Source organism: Bos grunniens, chromosome 12 (genome assembly GCF_055505025.1).
Source record: "Bos grunniens cultivar Pamir isolate PY7600 chromosome 12, Bosgru_T2T1.0, whole genome shotgun sequence".
Taxonomy (NCBI): domain Eukaryota; kingdom Metazoa; phylum Chordata; class Mammalia; order Artiodactyla; family Bovidae; genus Bos; species Bos grunniens.
The window spans coordinates 52,369,762-52,392,014 of NC_141176.1; the positions used below are offsets into that span (position 1 = coordinate 52,369,762).

At 43.1% G+C, this 22,253-nt stretch overlaps 1 protein-coding gene and 1 long non-coding RNA gene across 7 annotated transcripts in view; one reads left to right on the plus strand and one right to left on the minus strand.

Moving 5' to 3' along the window:
* The window catches only part of LOC147361765 (uncharacterized), a 181,916-nt gene extending 180,904 nt beyond the window's left edge, over positions 1-1,012 (minus strand). The window contains exon 1 of the long non-coding RNA XR_015138236.1: positions 891-1,012. This is a non-coding gene — a long non-coding RNA (uncharacterized LOC147361765). The remainder of the gene's footprint in view (positions 1-890) is intronic.
* Positions 1,013-10,087: 9,075 nt separating this feature from the next.
* Positions 10,088-21,046, plus strand: CLN5 (CLN5 lysosomal BMP synthase). 6 transcript variants are annotated; one of them, XM_086330036.1, is made up of 4 exons: positions 10,088-10,281; positions 13,965-14,130; positions 15,033-15,258; positions 17,432-21,046. In XM_086330036.1, exons 1-4 carry the CDS (start codon positions 10,112-10,114, stop codon positions 17,944-17,946), a joined length of 1,077 nt encoding a protein of 358 aa, XP_086186162.1. In that variant the 5' UTR covers positions 10,088-10,111; the 3' UTR covers positions 17,947-21,046. The 6 variants fall into 6 exon arrangements, with proteins under 6 accessions (XP_086186162.1, XP_086186166.1, XP_086186167.1 ...); XM_086330040.1 differs by having other exon boundaries at positions 16,210-18,283; XM_086330037.1 differs by lacking the exon at positions 10,088-10,281 and adding an exon at positions 10,369-10,483.
* Positions 21,047-22,253: the final 1,207 nt, after the last annotated feature.

Here is a 22,253-nt window from a genome sequence, read left to right on the forward strand (position 1 = left end):
TGCAATCAAAAGCTATCTTATTAACACAAAGAGGAACAGCTTCAAGGTTCACTTAGGAAATTCCTTGGGTTTTAGGAGCTTTGAGCCAAAAACTGGAGGACATCCAAATATATACATTTATAATAAATCCCAGAATCACAAATTAGTACAAAGTTTCAGTTTGGAGGGTGGTGAAAAGGTTTTGGAAATAATAGTGGTATGGTTGCACAGTACTGATTACTTAATGCCACTAAACTGTACACACAAAAATGCTCAAGATGATAAAATTTGTTATGTATATTTGGATCAGCGGTAAAGAACTCTCTTTCAATGCAGGAGCCTGGAAGGTTTGATCCCTGGGCCTGGAAGATCCCCTGGAGTAGGAAACGGCAACCCACTCCAGTATTCTTGCCTGGGAAACCCCATGGGCAGAAGATCCTGGTGGGTTACAATCCATGGAGTGGTAAAGTCAGACACGACTGAGTGACCAAGCGTGGGTACACACACACACACACACACACACACACACACACACACACTACAAGAAAACCCAACCCAAACCAGAAACACGCTTTTGGCCACAGGGAGCCCTTTGAGAGCTTCTCAGGCAGCTGCAGTGAAGGGTGGGCCTCTTAGGCCCAAGCCCTGCTTTCACACTAGGATGGAGAACATCGCCAGGGGCCCCGCTTTTTTTTTCTGCTAAAGTGCAGTTTAGTACCTGGTGACCTAATGGAGGGAGACAAAAGAGGAGCGCATAATACAGTTAAAAATTAGACAGAAGTAAACCGCAGGAAAGGAAAAAGTTTCCGGATGCGTCTGGCCCACAGCTCCACAGGCTGCAAAGTGAAAATACGCACCCAACCACCTCCCCGCCTCCCCCGCCCCGCGCCCCATCCGCAGGTAGTCCTGACCTTGCCCTGGTGCCCCAGGTGCACTGGCCGGCCAAAGTTTGATGCGCTTGGCTGCCATAGAAACGTCGCATCAGGCAGGGGGAGGGCTGGCAGCTGAGCCTTGCAGCCGGATTGCCGGAGTGGGCTGCACTCAAGCGCCGCCTGGCGGCGGATCGGACTGAACACAACCAGATGGAGGGAGTGTGGCCAGGGGACACGGTCGGGTGGGGAACGCTGTGCGCCTGCTGAAACTGCGCGTCCAGAGGCGGGGTAGCTGCAGTTATTCTGTGCTTTGTGCTGGGAAAAAGAAAAGTGTGCGAGGGCGTGTAACCCAGATTTTATTAACCAGAAGCTCATTTCAAAATTATCTTTAAGAGGGAAAAAAAATGGAATTCTACCTTTAGCTGGACTAAAGTAACTTCCATGCAACTTATTCCAAAAGAGAACATCAATATTTGTATACAATAATTTTTAATTTAAAATTTCAATAATACAAATGAACCTGTATTCAAAACAGAAACACACTCACAGACATAGAAAACAAGCTTATGGTTACCAAAGATGGAAAGAGAGGAGAGGGATAAATTAGGAATACAGGATTAATAAGACACAAACTACTATATATAAAATAGACAAACAATGAGGATTTATTTCATAACACAGGGAACTATATTAAACATCTTGTACTAAACTATAATGGAAAATAATCTGAAAAATATTTTTGTATATGTGTAACTGAATCACTTTTCTATACATGAGAACTAACACAATACTATAAATCAACTATACTCCAATTAAACATTTTTTAATCATATACAATAGATTTTTTAAGTACTCAGCTCCAAGGCTGGAAGTCAAAATGATATTTTTGACAGAAAAAAACTGTATGAGAAGTGCCACTGCACCCGTTCATCTGTATCAAAGCTGAAGGACAAATAATTTCTTAGGACACTTAAAATGGAAAGGTTGATGACCAGATACAGCATGGTAATCAAGAGCAGAGAAAGGAGGCAGTCTCGGCTAGGATTCATTGTTCCTAGTGATATTTTGCGAAGGCAGTGGCAACCAACTCCAGTACTCTTGCCTGGAAAATCCCATGGATGGAGGAGCCTGGTAGGCTGCAGTCCATGGGGTCCCTAGGAGTCAGACACGACTGAGCGACTTCACTTTCACTTTTCACTTTCATGCATTGGAGAAGGAAATGGCAACCCACTCCAGTGTTCTTGCCCGGTGAATCCCAGGGAGGACAGAGCCTGGCAGGCTGCCGTCTATGGGGTCGCACAGAGTTGGACACGACTGAAGCGACTTAGCAGCAACAGCTGCAGCAGTGATATTTTTTGTCTCACAAATGTAGCAAGTTTTTAGAAAATCCAATTTCCACATATGTAACCTAGTTTTCTTCTATGATCCTAGGAAGGAAATAGTGAAGAATGTGCTTGCCTTGTTTAGAAAGAATGCTCCCTGACTTTCTTTTGTATGACTTTATACATTGACCAGAAATTTGAAAGAAATTTAGTTTCGTATTATCAAAGGATGAAATCTACACTCTCTATCAATTACACTTCCACTTCCCCTATTAGATCTTTAAATTATTACCCCTGTCTTCCTCCAACAAAAACTTACTAAGCCCTCATTATGTGCCATGTGCTAAATAAAGCATTGCATCTAATTTCAAAAAACCCCCCTACATTTCTTAGCCTAGAGGTAGATGCTGGTCATAAGTCATGGATGGAAGACTACACACCCTTGAGACTGATTCTAACTCTTGACCCAGAAGGACATTTTCATAGCATATCACTGATGCCTAAATTCAGAAAGAGGAAGTATACATGGTACCAACATCAGCATGGGAAAGATCAGCTGCCTGTGAAAACACCTATGTATCTGCCCACATCACTGAGGGTAAGGGGGAACAAGAGAAGGAGGAGGAGAGTTAAAAGTCAACTTGAGAAGCAGGATAACCTGGTGGTGGGCGCAGGTTTCAGATCTGCCTGCTAGGGATCTACCCTGAGTGATATTTGGAAGGTTGCTACAGTCTCTGCCTCTGCATTTCCTCAGTTTGAAAGATGAAAGAAGGAAGCAGCACCTTTTTCATAGAGCTGTTGGAAGGATTAAATATAGTAAATGTCAGCTGTGTCAAAACCTTAATAATCACATATTTCAGCTCACTGAATGTAGGCGCTGCTTCCTTTTGCTTGATATGCATGAAAGAAAAGAGAAGTTTTTGTTCTGAAGCTGGTTTTTTCTCCTCAAGAGAAGTAAACCAAAAAAAATTAAATGAACAACTACAAGATTATAAAGAATTGTTTAAAAGATTTAATGTAACAAGAGTGAAAATTCAAAATTAGATTTAGGGCTCAGACAGTAAAGAACCCTCCTGCAATGCAGGAGACCTGGGTTTGATCCCTGGGTTGGAAAGATTCCCTGGAGAAGGAAATGGCAAACCACTCCAGTATTCTTGTCTGGAGAATTCCATAGACAGAGGAAATTGGACGGCTATAGTCCACGGGGTTGCAAAGAGTTGGACATGACTTACGACTAACACTTTCACTTTTTCACTTTCAGAATGTTAATTCTAGCTCCATAGGTATTTGTTTTAAAGCATTCCATATTAAGTATATGACACTAAATTCTTCAAGTGAATACAATTTGTAATGTTATTAAATTCACAGTATACTATTAAATTACCTTTCACTGAAATAAATTATACTATAAGTTAAACTGTTGATAAAAATCTGAAAACAGGACTTATCAATCTATATCTAGTTGATATCTATATAATATATACATATATAAAGTTGATTGTATTTGCTTAAGCCAGTTAAGCACCTATAAGACATGTACCTATAAGCACCTATAAGACATGAAGAAGCAAGAGAGTTCCAGAAAAACATCTATTTCTGCTTTATTGACTATGCCAAAGCCTTTGACTGTGTGGATCACAATAAACTGTGGAAAATTCTGAAAGAGATGGGAATACCAGACCACCTGACCTGCCTCTTGAGAAATCTGTATGCAGGACAGGAAGCAACAGACTGGACATGGAACAACAGACTGGTTCCAAATAGGAAAAGGAGTACGTCAAAGCTGTATATTGTCACCCTGCTTATTTAACTTATATGCAGAGTACATCATGAGAAACGCTGGACTGGAAGAAACACAAGCTGGAATCAAGATTGCCGGGAGAAATATCAACAACCTCAGATATGCAGATGACACCCCCCTCCTTATGCAGAAAGTGAAGAAGAACTAAAGAGTCTCTTGATGAAAGTGAAAGAGGAGAGTGAAAAAGTTGGCTTAACATTCAGAAAACAAAGATCATGGCATCTGGTCCCATCACTTCATGGCAAATAGATGGGGAACAGTGGCAGGCTTTATTTTGGGGAACTCCAAAATCACTGTAGATGGTAACTGCAGTCATGAAATTGAAAGACACTTGCTCCTTGGAAGAAAAGTTATGCCCAACCTAGACAGCATATTAAAAAGCAGAGACATTACTTTGTCAACAAAGGTCCGTCTAGTCAAGGCTATGGTTTTTCCAGTAGTCATGTATGGGTGTGAGAGTTGGACTATAAAGAAAGCTGAGCACCGAAGAATTGATGCTTTTGAACTATGGTGTTGGACAAGACTCTTGAGAGTTCCTTGGACTGCAAGGAGATCCAACCAGTCAATCCTAAAGGAGATCAGTCCTGGGTGTTCATTGGAAGGACTGATATTGAAGCTGAAACTCCAATTTGGCCACCTGATGTGAAGAGCTGACTCATTGGAAAAGATCCTGATGCTGGGAAAGACTGAAGGCGGGAGAAGGGAACAACAGAGGATGAGATGGTTGGATGGCATCACCAACTCAATGGATATGAGTTTGAGGAAACTCCAGGAGTTGGTGATGGACAGGAAAGCCTGGCATGCTGCAGTCCATGGGGTCACAAAGAGTCAGACATGACTGAGCGACTGAACTGAACTGAACTGAGGACATGCACCATATATCCATTTCATAAGCTTTGAGGAAGGGCTGAAAATGATTTGATTAGCATCAAGATATTATGAAACCCTCACAATAAAATTGGTGCAGAAAATGAGTGTGTCCAGGGCAAAGGATCTTACCCTTTATGTTCCATGGACCTCTTTAGTAGCCTGGTTAAGTCCCTTCTCAGATGAATGTGTTTTAGTATCTAAAATAATAGTAACACTAGATTTACAATATTCACACTGGATTATAAATGTCAATGAGAAAACTAATCAACAATCTATCTAAGGGAGAAATGGAAAATCTTATTCAAGCCAAACTGAGGATTATCACCCAGGAGACAGTCTCTCAGAGAGCTCTGAGAACTGTTTCAAAGAGTTAATAAGGGGGGAGGTCAGTATCTATGTGGTTCGGACAAAGTGGGTATGTGCAGTCAACCACACAGCTTGGCAGAAGGTTGCTGCTAGTCACGAGGAACAGATATCTTAGTTAATGGTTTTATGCTTTTCTAAGTATGGGAAGATGTAAGAATCCAGGTTCATAAAAATCTTTCTCATGAAAATATCTAACTCTCTGAGGACCAGTTCTATCAGTTTTCTCAGAGCATGAACTGCCTTGTCCTGATCTTCACCCTGAATTCCTTTTAGGGTGTATCATAGGTCAGCAACTACAGTGGCTAATAAATTGATTCTTGTAGAACTGGATGGTGGAACATTATTTTCCAGTCCCTTCCCTTTCAGTCTTCATTTCAACCAAGGTTGGGAGGCATTTCATGACCAGTTTGTCCCAAGGTGCTAGGAATGCTCATCCCCAGGTCAAGAGAGGATTTCTTTAATAGCCAACTCAGTGTGCTGTTACTGAACTAGGCCCTTGGGGCTTCCCGGGTAGCTCAGCTGGTAGAGAATCTGCCTGCAATGCAGGTGTCCCCCATTCGATTCCTGGGTCAGGAAGCTGGCCTGGAGAAGGGATAGGCTACCCACTCCAGTATTCTTGCCTGGAGAATCCCCTTGTACAGAGGAGCCTGGCGGGCTACAGTCCATGGGGCTGCAAAGAGTCGGACACAACTGAGCAACTAAGCACAGCACAGCGCAACCTTAGCCAAAAGCTTCTGGACTGACTGTTTTATCAGTGTGTCCTGGTCGGGGACATGGTGCCCTCTTGCTGCTTCTTCCCATATCTAGAGTTACACAATTACAATCATTCATCTTATAGAATTGTATATCTGGTCAATCATTTCAAGTCACATATGCATTCATTTCATCTGAGCTTCAGTCACACTTTTGGTAATGCCAGATAGAATAATCTTATAAAAGCGGTAGAAGAGTAACGTAGCTAGTAACATTACGAAGTCTTACATAAGTATTTAAGCTAAGAACTTCCAGTAGGTGTGACTTAGAATCTCCCCCGGTCCTCTGAGCTGTCTGTTCTGCATTAATCCCTATCTTTAAGACAAACAGTGGCCTTGTACATGAAATTCACTAAAGATACTTGCCTGTACGAAGCCAGTCGTGGGTCCTGTGACCCCTTACAGGACTGAGAAAGGAATGACACTCTCTAAAGAGTTACAACATGCCTGATGCCAGAAGAAAAATTGACCTTTGTGGTTAAGCCGGGATTTCTGCCACTGGGGAGGTCTCATTAACACATAATGCGGTTGCAGAGTACACAGTTGCCAGGAAGGGAGGAGGCCTAAATGGGCAGAGAAAACATTTATGTTTAAGTTATTCTTGTCTTGCCTTAAACTATGAATTTTTATTTCATCATAAATGAGAAAGGAAAATTGCCTTGGACTGTAAAAATCTGCTCTGCCATTTAGTAGTCTGGAATAAAGGCTGGTAAAACCAGCTGCAAAATTAACATAAAACAATGTGTGCATACTCAGTGGTGTCCAACTCTTTGTGACTCCATGGACTGTAGCCTGCCAGGCTCCTCTGTCCATGGAATTTTCCAGGCAAGACTACTGGAGTGGGTTGCCATTTCCTCCTTCAGAGGATCTTCCCGACCCAGGGATGAAACTCTTGTGTCTCTTACATTGGCAAGTGGATTCTTCACCACTGTGCCACTTGGGAAGCCCAGAACATAATATAAAATTTCTCCCAGACACTGTAGAGCTGCAAAGTGTCACCACCACCTCCTGCTTTCTGACTCACTGAGAAAACTGTTCTCTAAAATTAAAGACTTAGAGAGTTTTGGCTGTTGAAATTACATCAGTAAGAATGAAATATCCCACCTTTGTCTGAAGTTTCTCAGTCCCTTGACACAGAGAAGCAGCTTCTATTTACAATCTTTATAACCCAGGGGCGGAGCTCCCAATCAGGGGCTTCTAGATACAAAAATTCCATCCCTATTTTAACTTCATAGTGTCCAAAAAAATAGGACCTTGGGTCCACTTTGTTTTCTAGATTGCACACTGACTCTGTGTTGACACACAGCCTTGCTTTGAGCCTACCAAAATACTGCTCACTTAGAATTCACCTAAAGGCCACACTACCTCAGAATCCTATAACTCTGTATTTCCTTTGTTTGGGGAGATGCCATGAAGTTCCTCTATGTACAATCTCCCACAATGCAATGATTAAGCAATCTGATTTTACTAGACTACAGTACTGTTCCACTATTTTGATCTTAGGCTAACGGGAAACCCCAAGGCAAACCAGTTGAATTAAAATTCAGTCTATCTTTTGGGTTCTCAAAGTTTAAAAACCTCGAACTAGAGAGAAGTAACCAGTATGATGCGGGATGAGGATACAACAATCTGGAAGTATCCTGGAAGCATCCCAGGGTACTGGAGTCATCACTAAAAAGAACAGAAGGCAGAACCAGAGCAGAGCAGATGGGAGCTACCAAGAGGCTGAGTTAAGGTTGATAGGAGGAAATGGTTTCTCATCACTAGAGCTCCCTGACCTTGGAATGAAGAGACTGCACCTTCAAGATCTCCCTTCAACCTGAAGCTTGTTCATTGCAACTCTGGGAATTCCTGAGCAGGATGGAAAGTTCCACGGTGGCCCTCTGGTTGTCTGTTCTCTAACACTATAATGTTACTTCCGAGAACTGCTTCTTTTAGCTTTAAGCTCAAGTGCAGGCCCATGCAGAATGCTACAAGTGCCCTTCAAATCCAACAGTACACCTCTGCTTGCAGGGCTTGGATGAATTCCCTCTCATCTTGGCCAGGACTTTGGAAAACCCAGCTTAGCCTTGATGATTTTGAACTGGGCGGTGGTATTTGGAGGAAGGTTAGCTTTGGCTACCTAAATGCTTGTGAAAGTGTTAGCCACTCAGCTGTGTTCCACTGTTTGGAACCCCATAGACTTAGCCAGCCATGCTTCTCTGTCCCTGGAATTCGCCAGGCAAGAATACAGGAGTGGGTAGCCATTCCCTTCTCCAGGGGATCCTCCTGACCTAGGAATTCAACCAGGGTCTCCTGCCTTGCAGGCAGACTCTGTACTGTCTGAGCCACCAGGGAAGCTTAGGCGAGTGTTAAAATGAACTTCCCCAGAGCCCCCAACCTCCTGCAGCAAGTGGGTGAAGGCGAGCGTGTGTGTGTATATGTGTGTGCATGAGAGAGTTCGTGTGACTCATTAACCCCCATGAGTCCTGAGAGGCATGGGGAAACCAGTGACTCCACTCACCACCCCATGAGTCATGGTTGTCACTCAGATCATTACAGTTCCCACATAACTTACAAACACTATGATGGATCTATCCTGTTGTAGGGGAAGGGAAGGTCCTGGAAAGCCCAGTCTAAGTTCTACAGGCCACCCTCTTGTAAAATGTGACTCTAAGTGCCATGTCTTTAATGTCCTATTAATAGACATAAGCCAGCCTCTGTGTATGAGAATAGAGCCGGCCATGTACGAGGGCAGAGGAAGGGCAGCTGATCGCCAGAAGGGGAGTTGATCTCATTGCTTTCCTGAGGCGGCTGAAGGGTCAAGGAAGACGGAGTAATGTGGACTCCTGTCCCCAACCAAAGTGGCAGAGCTACCCAGGAGGAACCTGCTTGGGAGGCAGGTGGGGCTGGACTGTGTCACAGCGCTTAGTGGCGATAGCCCTGGCTGAGTGTCGTCAGTGTGGCCATTAGCATCACCAGATCCGTCGGGTGAGGACCAGTCACCGCGCCATCTCCGTTTTCCTCACTGCATTCACCTCCCCCAAATACTCTCCTTCACTCAGATGTCTCTTGTCACCTAGTCTGGGCCCTGAGGGATGGGGCAAAAAGTGCGGCGCTCCCAGGTGGCAGTGGTAAAGAACCCACCTGCCAACGCAGGAGAGGCAAGAGTTCGATGCCTGGGTTGGGAAGATCCCCTGGTGAATGGAATGGCAATCCACTCCAGCATTCTTGCCTGGAGAGTTCCATGGACAGAGCCTGGTGGTCTACAGTCCATGAGGTCACAAAGAGTCAGTCACACACACACACACACACACACACCAAAGGAGCCCGAATCCCATGGACAGAGGAGCCTGGCGGACTACAGTCCATGAGGTCACAGACAGTCACACACTCACATACACACACACACACACCAAAGGAGCCCGAATCCCATGGACAGAGGAGCCTGGCGGACTATAGTTCCTGGGATCACAAAGAGTCAGACACACACACACACCAAAGGAGCCCGATCCTGGGATCACAGAGTCAGACACACACACACCAAAGGAGCCTGATCCTGGGATCACAAAGAGTCAGACACACACACACAAACACCCCAAAGGAGCCCGAATCCGATAGACAGAGGAGCCTGGTGGACTACAGTCCCTGGGATCACAAAGAGTCAGTCAGACGGACAGAGAGAGACAGACACACCCCCCTCCCCAAAAGAACACGCACGCACACACACCCAAAGGAGCCCAAAGCTGGCTTTTCTGTGCTTTTGCTTTTCGTGGTGGTTGTTGGGAGCAGACGCTCCAAAGGAGCGGAGCCGTGAGGCCAGGAGAACTCGGTATTACGAGTCAGTCAGAGAAAAAGGGTTCCTGTTTGGGCTGCTCGGAGGAGCTAGACCAGAGCGCCTTCCGGGTCGGCCAAGTCCGGAAGCCGCCCCCGCGCAGGGCGCGAGGCAGAAGCAGAGCCTCGGAGGCTCCGACACCCTGCGCTTAGTTCCCCGGCGCTCGGGAAGGCGGCGGGAGCCGAGTGGATCGAGCGCTCCGCCCGGGCGCGCCAGGCAGGGGGCGGGGCCGCGGGTGGACCGCCGCCCGGGTCCCGGGTTCTGCGCATGCTCGGCTCGCCGGCCCTCCGCGGTTTCGGGGCTGGGGAGGCGCCGCCCGCAGCGGGAACCGGCACATGGCGCAGGTGGGGAGTGCTGGTCCGGGGGCCTGCGGTCGGCGGGGCGCGGGCGCAGGTGCGGGCCCGGAGCGCACGACTTGGCGCTGGGCCCCCGCGCTGCTCTGGCTGGCGACGGCGGCGGCGGTGGCGGGCGACCCCTCCCGGCGCCAGTGGCCGGTGCCCTACAAGTGAGTGCGCTGCTGGACGGGGCGGGAGCGGGCGCGCGCGAGTGCGCGCGCGGCCGAGGTTTTCCGTCCAAAGTGCTTGGGGGCGGGGCGGGTAGGAAGTTGTGTCCAGGCGCGTGATCGTGCGGGGGAGGCGCCGGGAGATGCTCAAGGCGCGGCGAGGAGCGAAGTGGAGAGTTTCTGGGGCGCGGCTGTTTGTTGCACGGTGCCCTGGGGTCTTTCTTCCTAAAGGGACCCTTGAGCCAGTTGCAAGGGGACTGTCCCGAATCGTGGGGGAAAAGGGACTAATGTTATTTCGTCGCGTGATTTTCGGATACAAATCGCTGACAGTTTGAATAGTTTGGGGAAACCTAATAATGTATTTTCTATCGTGTCAGGTCCTGTCATTAGTTATCGTGAGTGCGTAACATTTGCACGCCCAGTTACCAGTTAACCTAGCTCTCTTGGGACTTCCCGTTTTTAGCACTCAAAGTTGGGTGTCTAGGGAATCCCCTCGCCACGTCCTGTCCCCCCTCTTCCTGGCTGAGTGGCCTCGTCTGTCCACAGTCTTCAGCCAGGAGGTAGGACGCTGGTCTTATGCTGTGGATGCGGTGATGTAGGAAGCGTGTTTGAGCCTTTGAACTAGAACAATGTTTACGTAGCCTAATTATCAGAGGTGGCTGAGCAGAGAAAAGGAAGATAGTGTCAACATCAGGCAGGGGAAAAACCTAGCAGCTTTTGAAAATGCACACCCCTTTCGGATTACAAAATAGCGAGTTGGCAGGCAGGATAACCTCCTGGTCGCGAGCGAGTTCTAGGCTCTGACCGCAGATCGAGTCGGGCCCCATCATCACTAGCTGTGTGGTCATGGGAAAGTCGCTCAGTATCTCTGTGCCCACATATCCTGAGTCAGAAAGTAGGAATAGTAGTTACGTCAGGTTTTATTGTGGTGGTTAAATCTAGTAAAGGCCAGCCAGCATTTCAGACCTGATAACAGTATTAGTGTATTCTGCTCGCTGAATGGCTTGCTGGGCCTTCTTGTTTTGCTTGATATATAGGAAGAGAGAAGTTTGAAGCTGGTTTTCCCCAAAAGTAAAAATTTAATATTCAGTAAAACAAAGAAGAGATTGAAATCCAAAACTACTTGATTTACATGTAAGAGTTTGAAATGTTAAGCACGTGCCTTCATTTACCCCCATAATAAAATTTTAATTTCATTACGTTCACACTTATACTTTTGAAATTACCATTGACCTAAATTTGATTTTGCTGTAAGCAGGTGAAATTTATGTATAGTTAACTATTCATTTTTAAATCAGGTAAGCACCTGTAAAACAGGTAAAATTTTAGTTGAGTTTTTAATATTTTTGTCTGAATCAAGATTTAAACTTTTTAAGTTATAGACATTTTTGTTGATGTGTTAGGATTGTGAAATAATAGATCTGGGAACTTCCCTGGCAGTCCAGTGGTTAAGACTTCATCTTCCAAGGCAGGGATGCAGGTTTGATCCCTAGTGAGGGATCTATGATCCTGCATGCCTCACAGCCAACAAACAAAACATAAAACTGAAGCAATATTGTAACAAATTCAATAGACTTTAAAAAATAAATGATCCACATTTTTAAAAAATCTTAAAAAAAACACAGTCTGTCTGGCTAGGGCCTCAGAGATCTAGGATTCTTAGAGGACAGATGAAGTGAAGTGAAAGCAGCTCAGTTGTGTCTGACTCTTTGCGACCCCATGGACTGTACAGTCCATGGAATTCTCCAAGCAAGAATAGAGGAGTGGGTAGCCTTTCCCTTCTCCAGGGGAATCTTCCCAACCCAGGGATCGAACCCAGGTTTCCCACATTGCAAGTGGATTCTTTATCAGCTGAGCCACAAGGGAAACCCAAGAATACTGGAGTGGGTAGCCTATCCCTTCTCCAGTGGATCTTCCCGACACCGGAATTAAACTAGGGTCTCCTGCATTGCAGCCGGATTCTTTACCAGCTGAGCTATCAGGGAAGCCCATAGAGGGCAGATAGCAGCTTGTTTCTCCCTTTTCTCTCTCTCCCCAGTGCTAGATATGAAAGGTATATAGTGAGCACCTGCTGATCTCGATTCACTGTAGCCCTCCAGCTGCTACTACTACGGCCCTCTCGGGCCCCTTCTTGATGCATTACTGCCATGACCTCCTCACTGACCTCAGCCTTGATTTGGCTTCTCTCCCCAACCTCTTGTCATTCATAAAATGGTTTATTTTGGAGCAAATTCAGTTGTATCACACCTGCTACTTCAGATCCTTTAAGCCCCTTCCTGGGCGCAGTCCTCCCCAGTGTGTGACTCGGGGCGGGGGGCTCTTCAGTGTCCAGGCATACCTAGTTGTATTGCACTTCTCAGATACTGTGTTTTCTACAGACTGAAGATTTGTGACAACCTTGTGTTGTCCGATTTTTTTTTAGCAATAAAGTATTTTTTAATTAAGGTATGTATGGTTTTTGTAGACATAATAAGGTTACATGCTTAATAGACCACAGTATAATGTAAGCATGATTTTTACATGCACTGGGCTGGGAAACTAAAGAATTCCAGTGACTCACTTATAACATTATTTAATGTACTGTGGTGGTCTGGAAGCGAATGCACACTGTCTCCCAGGTGTTCCTGAATTAGCTCAGAAAGACAGCCCCTGCCTCCTCTTGCTCTCACCACTCCTGCCTCAAATCTTGAATTCCAGTCTTATAACTAGTCAGCGGCTCAGTGGTAAAGACTTTGCCTGCCGCTCAGGAGCCACAGGAGACCTGGGTTCGATCCCTGGGTCAGGAAGTTCCCCTGGAGGAGGGCATGGCAACCCACTCCAGTATTCTTGCCTGGAGAATTCCGTGGACAAAGGAGGGCTTGGTGGGCTACAGTCCATGGCGTTGCAGGGCCGGCTGCCACTGAGCACGCACATACCCTGCTGCCCTTCATTACTTGTTCAAAGCCTTGCCAGCTGTTACCTCTCCTTGAGTAGAGGAATAGCATTTTATGTTTTGTTTCCTCTTTCCTAGTATAATAGTAGATCCTCAATAAATATTGAAGGAAATCCCCCCTACAGACTGTGCGCTCAGTCGTGTCTGACTCTTTGCAACCCCATGGACTGTAGCCCACCAGGCTCCTCTGTACATGAGATTTCCCAAGCAAGAATATTAGAGCAGGTTGCCATTTCCTCCTCCAGGGGGTCTTCCTGACCCAAGGATCAGACCCACATTTCTTGCATTTGTTTCCCTCCTTCCTACCATAATATATTCCTGGTATGATACTCAATAAATATCGAAGGAAATGTTGGCAGATTCTTAATAGAAAATATGTTCTATTTAATAATGATAATTTTTGAATATTGTTAACATATGGAATGTTTGGGAAGTTAAATATCATTGAAAACTACTCTTTTATTCAGGAAATGTCTATTAAATAAGATGTAGAGCTATAAACATTTCAGATGTGGTCCCTGTCTTCAGAATTCTCACAATGGGAGCAGGGAACTGGGAAGCAGGCAATTATCAGTGCTTTTAATGTATCATTTGCTATTAAAGACTCACTGGAGTTTGTTCATAGGATACACTATGGGCAGAATTTTGGATATTTTTTCTAAAAATGGTACAGTGAAATTAAGATCTGGATTCTAAGATCTATGAGAACCAAATTCCTCTTGGAATTTAAGTTGATTTTTTTTTTCTTCATTAGACGCTTCTCCTTCCGTCCAGAACCAGATCCTTATTGTCAAGCTAAATATACTTTCTGTCCCACTGGCTCCCCCATCCCGGTGATGAAGGATGACGATGTCATTGAAGTCTTTCGATTACAAGCCCCAGTGTGGGAATTTAAATACGGAGACCTCCTGGGACACTTGGTAAGGCTGCATCTTGATCTTATAACTGGCTAATTAAGTGATTTGATTAAGTGGATTTGAGGGAATAATCACTATTCAAAGGACTGGTTTTAGATTATGTTCTTTGGTGTTCCTCTTCAGTTCAGTTCAGTCACTCAGTCGTGTCCAACTCTTTTTGACCCCAAGAACTGTAGCACACTAGGGTTCCCTGTCCATCACCAGCTCCTCGAGCTTGCTCAAAGTCATGTCCATCCATTCGGTGATCCCATCCAACCATCTCATCCTCTGTCGTCCCCTTCTCCTCCTGCCTTCAGTCTTTCCCAGCATCAGGGTCTTTTCCAATGAGTCAGTTCTTCGTGTCTGTGGCCTAAGTTCCTCTTCGCAGATTTAAAATGAGCAGTCCAGAAAACACCAGGTTTTATGATGCTGACAGTAATCAATGCAGTTGCTCTCATCCCTTTTGATATTCTGAACCCAAACCCAATTTCTGTACCCAGATTCTAGAAGGAAGGAAAGGAGGAAGCCCAGAGCAGGGGGCAGGGCAGGTAGGCATCACTTCATGTCCAGGGCCTATTGTGCACACTTTTCCTAGATAGCTCACCATCTGAGCTTCTCATCACCTGAGAGGTACAGAGTTCCTGAGTCTGTGGCGTGGAGACTTCTCTTACTCATTCTAAGCTGTAAGGAGATTCTGAACGTCTCCACATAGCATGCAGTCTTCCTGAGATGAGCCGCAGTGGCCAAAACCAGAGTGGATGAGGGCAGGGAGTTAAAGGAGCCATGAAGTGCATGTGAGAATAGCAATAAGGAAGGGAAACAATTGTTCTACTCTGTACGCACTTCTGGTAGCATTTTCTCCTGTCTGGCTCCTGAACCAGTGGTTATTTCCCAAATGCTTTTATACATATATGACCTTTACACAGAAAATCATGCATGATGCCATTGGATTCAGGAGTACTTTAACGGAGAAGAACTACACGATGGAATGGTATGAACTCTTCCAACTTGGAAACTGCACATTTCCCCATCTCCGACCTGAAATGAATGCCCCTTTCTGGTGTAATCAAGGAGCTGCCTGCTTTTTTGAAGGGATTGATGATAGTCACTGGAAGGAAAATGGGACGTTAGTTCTAGTAGCAACCATATCAGGTAAGTTTCAAAAATATGACAGAATCAGTATCCCAGTGACAGAAATGACTTTCATTGAGGCCTCTCAGTAACATTCTGCTCTTTAGAGGTCAGTTTATAAAATACACTTCCTGAACCACTAACCTTTGACCCAAACTATTATTCATGCAAATCTTTAACATCAAATCTACAGATACGATATCTTCCCTATTGTCATAAAAATAAATGCTAAGAAACTCCGTACAATTAAATTGGACTTTCTAAAAAATAATAATAGAGTTTAAATCTCTGTCTTAGAGGTGACCACTAGTTTGTTCTCTCAATCTATGGGTCTGTTTCTATTTTGTTTTATTTTTTGGATTCTACATACCCTGTGAAGTCATATGGTAATCTGCCTTTCTCTGACTTACTCAATAAACATAGTATCCTCTGGGTCCATCCATGTTGTCACAAATGGCAAGATTTCATTCTTTTTTGTGGCTGGATCATATTCCATTGTATGTATATGCCACATTTTCCTTAATCATTCATCCCTTGATGGAAACTTGCATTACTTCCTTAACTATTGTAAATAATGCTGCCATAAATTTAGGGGTGCCTGTATCTTTTCAAGTTAGTGTTTTCTCTTCGTTTGGGTAAGTACCCAGGAGTGACTGTTGGCCATAGAAGCTGCACCAATTTACATTCCTATCTACAGTGCATGAGGCTTTCCTTTTCTCCACATCCTCACCAACACTTGTTGTTTGATGGCTTTCTTGATGATTCTGACAGGTGAGAGGTAACATCTCATTGTGGTTCTGGTTTGCAGAATTGGTGTCTTTTAAATGTAACCTGGGACTGTTAATTGTGTATCGTGCTGTTTATTTTCCTATTTTCTAATTGATGTGCCCCAAACCACCCCAATCATATGAAAGTCTGTTTCTCTTTTAACAGTGCTCAGTATGATAAATGACTCCCCTTCTTTCATTCTAGGCCAGCTCACATATCTCCTTTCTCCATATCCACCTACCCCATTATCTGCAAAATCTTCCTTCTGACATCACAGTATGACCATATGGACAAGTGCTCATTGTTTATTCTGTAGAAGAGTCTGTAATATGCTAGCACTTAAATCTTTTGTTATTCATCTGCCTTGTGATTAATCCTGTTCATTGACCTGTTTTCATGTTACCAAATAGTGTTTTGAAGCATTTTTATCTCTTCATCAGAAGCAGTTAGTTGGCTTTTCAGAACAGTATCCTCAGTTCTAAGAAAAGAGAATTTATATTATTCTACAAGTTTAATTCCATATAGTTTATAAAAGCAGCCACACTATCCTATTGGGCTTGAATTGATTTTATGGACTCAAGCTAGAGTAACCTAAGAAAGTCACAAACAGTGACAAAGTGAAATGTTGGGATCATGCTGTTTTAGTCTCAGATGAGGTTGTAACCATGCAGAGTATAGTATTTTGGTAATACTTGGAGAGATCCCTCTGGTCTGGTAGAAGGTGGCAGGAGAGAGTGTTAGCCATCCTGGAGTCTGTATAATCCATGAATTTGGTCAAAACTATTTCCAGTTTAATTGATTCATTGGAAGAATCTGTGTGGTGGGTATAAAGATTGTAAGCAGACTCCCCGTAGTCGCAAGTACAGGGAGAAAGGGGAGATACTAGATATTCAAGGTAAATGGGGTATGGGCTTCCTTCTCAAGGAGCCATTCCTTGAACAGCAAATTCATATCCTGTGCATACTATGTTTTGCATTAAAAAGCTTCATGTTTCACCCTCCTCAGTTCTTCATACACTGTCTTGGCCCCACTCACTCATTCCTTTTCTACAACTTTTCCCTTGCTTCCTTTTACTCTTTTGCTTCTGAATCTAAGATTTGTTGAGCCAGGCAGAAAACGAGGGCTTCAGCATTTATATAATTTAGCTTTTGACTGTAGCTTAAATGGTTACAGAATTTGTATTTTTTTTATACACTTGTTATGTCTAATGTTTATATTATAGTTCAGAGGTATCTTGTGCCTTGAAAAATGAAACAAAAAAATTGGCTGAGCACGGATTCCTGTTTTAAGATGTAGGTTTGGAAATTCAGAAACGTGTTTATTCAGGTACTTAGGGCCTAAATCTGGTTAGAACATTTTACTTAAAACTAACATGATCAGCTTTAATTATGTCCACGTAATTTTTGTCTTGTTTGTTTTTAACTAGGAGGCATGTTTAACAGAATGGCAAAGTGGGTAAAACAGGACAATGAAACAGGGATTTATTATGAGACATGGACTGTCCAAGCCAGCCCGGAAAGGGGGGCAGAGAGATGGTTTGAATCCTACGACTGTTCCAAATTTGTGTTAAGGACCTATGAGAAATTGGCTGAACTTGGAGCAGACTTCAAGAAGATAGAAACCAACTATACAAGGATATTTCTTTACAGTGGAGAACCTACTTATCTGGGAAATGAAACATCTGTTTTTGGGCCAACAGGAAACAAGACTCTTGCTTTAGCCATAAAAAAATTTTATTACCCTTTCAAGCCACATTTGTCAACTAAAGAATTTCTGTTGAGTCTCTTGCAAATTTTTGATGCAGTGGTTATACACAGAGAGTTCTATTTGTTTTATAATTTTGAATATTGGTTTTTACCTATGAAATACCCTTTTATTAAAATAACATATGAAGAAATCCCTTTACCTAACCGAAAAAACAGAACACTCTCTGGTTTATAAAACCTTAATTCTACTGCTTTTCTTTCTACCAGCACATCAGTTTTTCAGGGAGTGGTTGTACAAGTGTGGGATTTCTTAGGCCTTTCTTCCTTGGGGCAGAAAGCTAACATACTCATGGGCAGCATTGCTTGCGTAATGGTACCTCAGGAATTTTTGGAAAGCTGTAAACTCTTACCGTGTTAAAGTGAACCCACGAGGTGATCTGGATTTCAGTTTCCAAGCTTCGTTCATATGGAGAATTGTATCACGTCAGATATAAAGGATCTTTTGACTCAATGTTACATTGTGGGTGTGGTGTGCTGAGGCTTAAATTAAAACACCCTTGGTGACATTCTCATGGTGGGAGCTATTTTTTCAAGGTATGATGGTTATGCATTTTCTCATTTAAGTACAGAGTTTTAACAGAATTTATAGCCTTTTTAACTTCAGGAACCAGGTCTTGCAGTTTGATTTTGTTGATTTCACTTAACCTTAAAGTGTAATTTGGACACCAAAGCTGGAGCAGTCGTGTGTCCAGATGCAGTAAAATCAGTGGTGAAGAGCATAGGTTTCCACCTAAAATTTCAGAACTAGCCAGTAACCAGTAATTTGTGATTTAAGCAACTTAACATTTCCTAACGTCAGTTTCTTCATCTCTAAAGCGACATCAGGACTGTTAGAAAGATTGAAGCCATGTATAGTTTGGTCTAGTGAGGTCACAATAAGTGGTTAACTGTAATGATTTAATCAAAGAAGAAACTGCCATCATTGATCTTGTCTAATGTTGTTTACATGCCAGCCTCTCCTGATTTTGTAACAACCACTTAGACTTTGAACTGGCAGCTTAGTGTTCTGCAGTTCTTCAAACATCATGGGAGCACCTGACTGCAAGTTATGTCAGGGTGAATAGGCACGCTCTTAACTCCTTCACTGCTTCAGAGTCCTTCTGCCACACACTGAAGATGCAGCAGTAGACAGAGGTACACTTCCCAGAGAGAGAGGGCAGGTTTTTGTCAGGGATCACCAAGTAGCCGTGCTTCTCTTAGGGCCATCAAACAAGGTTTCAAGGTCCTTAAAGTGTGTGATGATCAACTGAACACCTTATTTCTATCCATGGGAAAAAATACTAGTCAGTAAAATGATGCAGAGATCAGAGGAAACAGTCTGTATTTAATATTTACATGTACCAATCCTATTCCGTTTCTGCCCACATTTGAGTGCTTCCTAAGAGGTTAGCACATTGAGTTTTCATAAAAAGCCTAAGCATAGGTACTGTTTACATGATTCAAATGAGGCAACAGACCTTTCCACAGCTACCCAACTCGTGGTAATGGAGCCTCATTTTGAACCAGGTTCTGCTGACGGAATGGGATGCACTGTCAAGCAGGGTTTTTCAGCGCTACTCAAAGTGTGGTTCTCAGAGCAAGGCCTGGACCAAATGTGACTAACCCCATATGTTACTGGTCTGTGAGGAGGTACTCTGAAAGCAACTTGGACTAATTTTTTTTCTGCCGAATCTTAATTAAAAAAAAAAAAATGGAGCTTGTACTTTGCTTTTCTTTCACTTGCCTAGGAATTCATAAGTCGTCTTCAAAACTAGAGGCACTGAAACAGTCTGAAAACAAAAACCCAGCCCTTTAGCACAAGTAGCTTGAGAAGCACTGCACCATTATGCTGATGCCTGCTGCAGGGAGGGCGTCTTACCCACGTGGACGCAGAGAACTTGCTCTCACTGCCTCCATCCAGCCAACTCATGTTAATAGCATAAAACATTCCTCATTACTTTTGCCTCTAACCTGCTGGACGTCTTCAGAATACGCATAAGAAAACTTGGATTTTGCACTATCACCACCTAGTGGCTAAAAGCAGGCAATGTCAGCTTCTACAGACGTCTCAGGAAAACTGCTCGGGGAAGCTGTTTTGGATTTCTAGAACCGCACTGGGGTAACAAGCAGAAACTCCTGTGCCAGGTTTGTGATAACTGTAAATCACAGAACTTCGCTCCAGAGACAAATCAGCACATCCATACCTGGGACTTGAATGCAAGATTCTAAGTTACATTGCTTCCCTAGTGGCTCAGATGGTAAAGGATCTGCCAGCAATGCAGGAGACCCAGGTTCAATCCCTGGGTTGGGGAAGATGCCCTGGAGAAGGAAATAGCAACCCACTCCGGTATTCTTGCCTGGAGGATCCCATGGAGAAGCCTGGCAGGCTGCTTACAGTCCATGGGGTCTCAAAGAGTCAAACACGACTGAGCAACTAACACACACAAAAAGCATTCACAGTTTTTCTAAGAATACAAAGTAGACTACATCCAACAGATGTTGAAGTAGGAAGTGTGCTCTTTATTAGCACTCTTTGATGCTATTTCACTTTGTGGCTTTAAGATAGGGGGTTCTTTCACTACCAAAGGAAGATAAAGCACCTTTGAAGAGACTTCATCTAATGAACAAAAAATTTTTGCTTTACTCTCTTTCTCAAATGTGAATAGGAGTGTGTATATGGTACTCTTGTTTTTATAACTTTCTCTTTTTTGTTATACCTATACTATTTTATTTCCTGTATTTTGTTTGTTTGCTTTTTGTATTTATAAAATAATCTGCACATAATAGGAAAATCAGGAGATTTTGCTTTTCTTATTCTTCATGTATATTGTCTAGTAAGTCACTTGAGACTTTGGGATGTTTATAAACATAAAAAAGGCTGTATTTCTGCTCTCCTACACCTTTTTATCTGTGTAATGAGGTTTTAAAATAAGTTGTAGTTTTAAGTTTTTACTGCTCTTCATGGTCTAATTAAAAGTTTATAAGTTAAAAAAAAATACAAAGTGAAGAAATTCTATGAAAGTAACATATGGACTCAGGTGACTGTAACAGTGTACAGCATTCATGTTAAGTACTGCTGAAGAATTTATCAAACCTGCCAACTGTGCTTAGAAGATGAAGGCTTTGAAGTAGAGATGATTCAGGAACAAGCTTTAAAAATGATTATCGGGAAACCAAAACACAAGCCAGGCAGGAATTTCCCAATTAAATTTGCTGTCATCTGAACTACTATGTAACTTACATGTGATTTCTGTTTTTCTGTTGTAAACGTATAAAATTTTGTCTATGAAAAACCATTTAGTTGCAGTTTGAGTTATGTTACAGCTTTAGAATAAGTATATCCTCACTCGTTAATTCTGGCTCCATGTTAGGTAAGTATACCCACAAAGTGTCATCATTTATATCTGCAGGAGAATAGTCAGAAGGTGAAAATAACTTTAAATATTTGAGACTTACAGAAGAGTAACGCTCTCAAGCCTCACACGTACTTTTCCCTTCACAGCAAATGAGTTGGCCAAAGTTCGTTTCCAGCATCTTCCTCATATTTACCCTTTACTGTCCAAATAGCACCGTGCTCCTCAAACCTTCTATATTTTCTATTTAAAACAAGACACTTAATCATATATTCTTTTACTGGACTGATTATTCTAAGGATAAGCTCTTAAGTCACTTTAGAGTAACAGGTTTTGTGTTCTTTTTTCATGTATCATATGATATGTCCTTTTTTTTGTTGTTTTTAAGGAAAGTTGGGTATCAGAAAGTGGGTAAATTTTTTCTGGCTGCTTGGTAACATTTAATTGGCTTCACAGATAAACTGGGCTGGAATCTATGGAAAGATAGGGTAGAGGTTGTGAAAAAAGTGTTAGTTGCAGTCATGTCTGATTCTTTCCGACACCAAGGACTGGAGCCTATCAGGCTCCTCTGTCCATGGAATTCTCCAAGCAAGAATACTGCAGCAGGTAGCCATTTCCTTCTGCAGGGGATCTTCCTGACTCACAGATCAAACCAGGGTCTCCAGCATTGCAGGCAGATTCCTTACTGTCTAAGCCACCTGGGAAGCCCAGAGCTTATTTATAGCTTATTAAAGGACCTAGTTCAGGCCTGAGCCTTCTTCATACCAACCCTTCCCTTCTATCCTAAGATTTTCCATAAATATAAAAAATTCTTTGAAAGCAGTAAATTGATTTAATCTTCAGTCATGCCTGTTTTTTCCTGATAATATTGTTAGTGGCCCAGATTAAAGATTACCAAGGTAAACTGAAGTTACTTTATGAAAGACAGGGATGAAAATAACATTGTTTAGAAAATATTCTGATTGTACAGATTTATGTAAAGACGTTTCTAAAAGTGCTAGCTGGTTTCAAGGATCCTAAGAATTCTATTTCTGAACAGTCTGTTTTATAAATGCTTATTCTCAGTGCCTAATCCTGTATCTTCAATTTAAAAACAAACCATCCTGTCATATACATTATTTAACATTATATCCATCAAATATGGATTTGA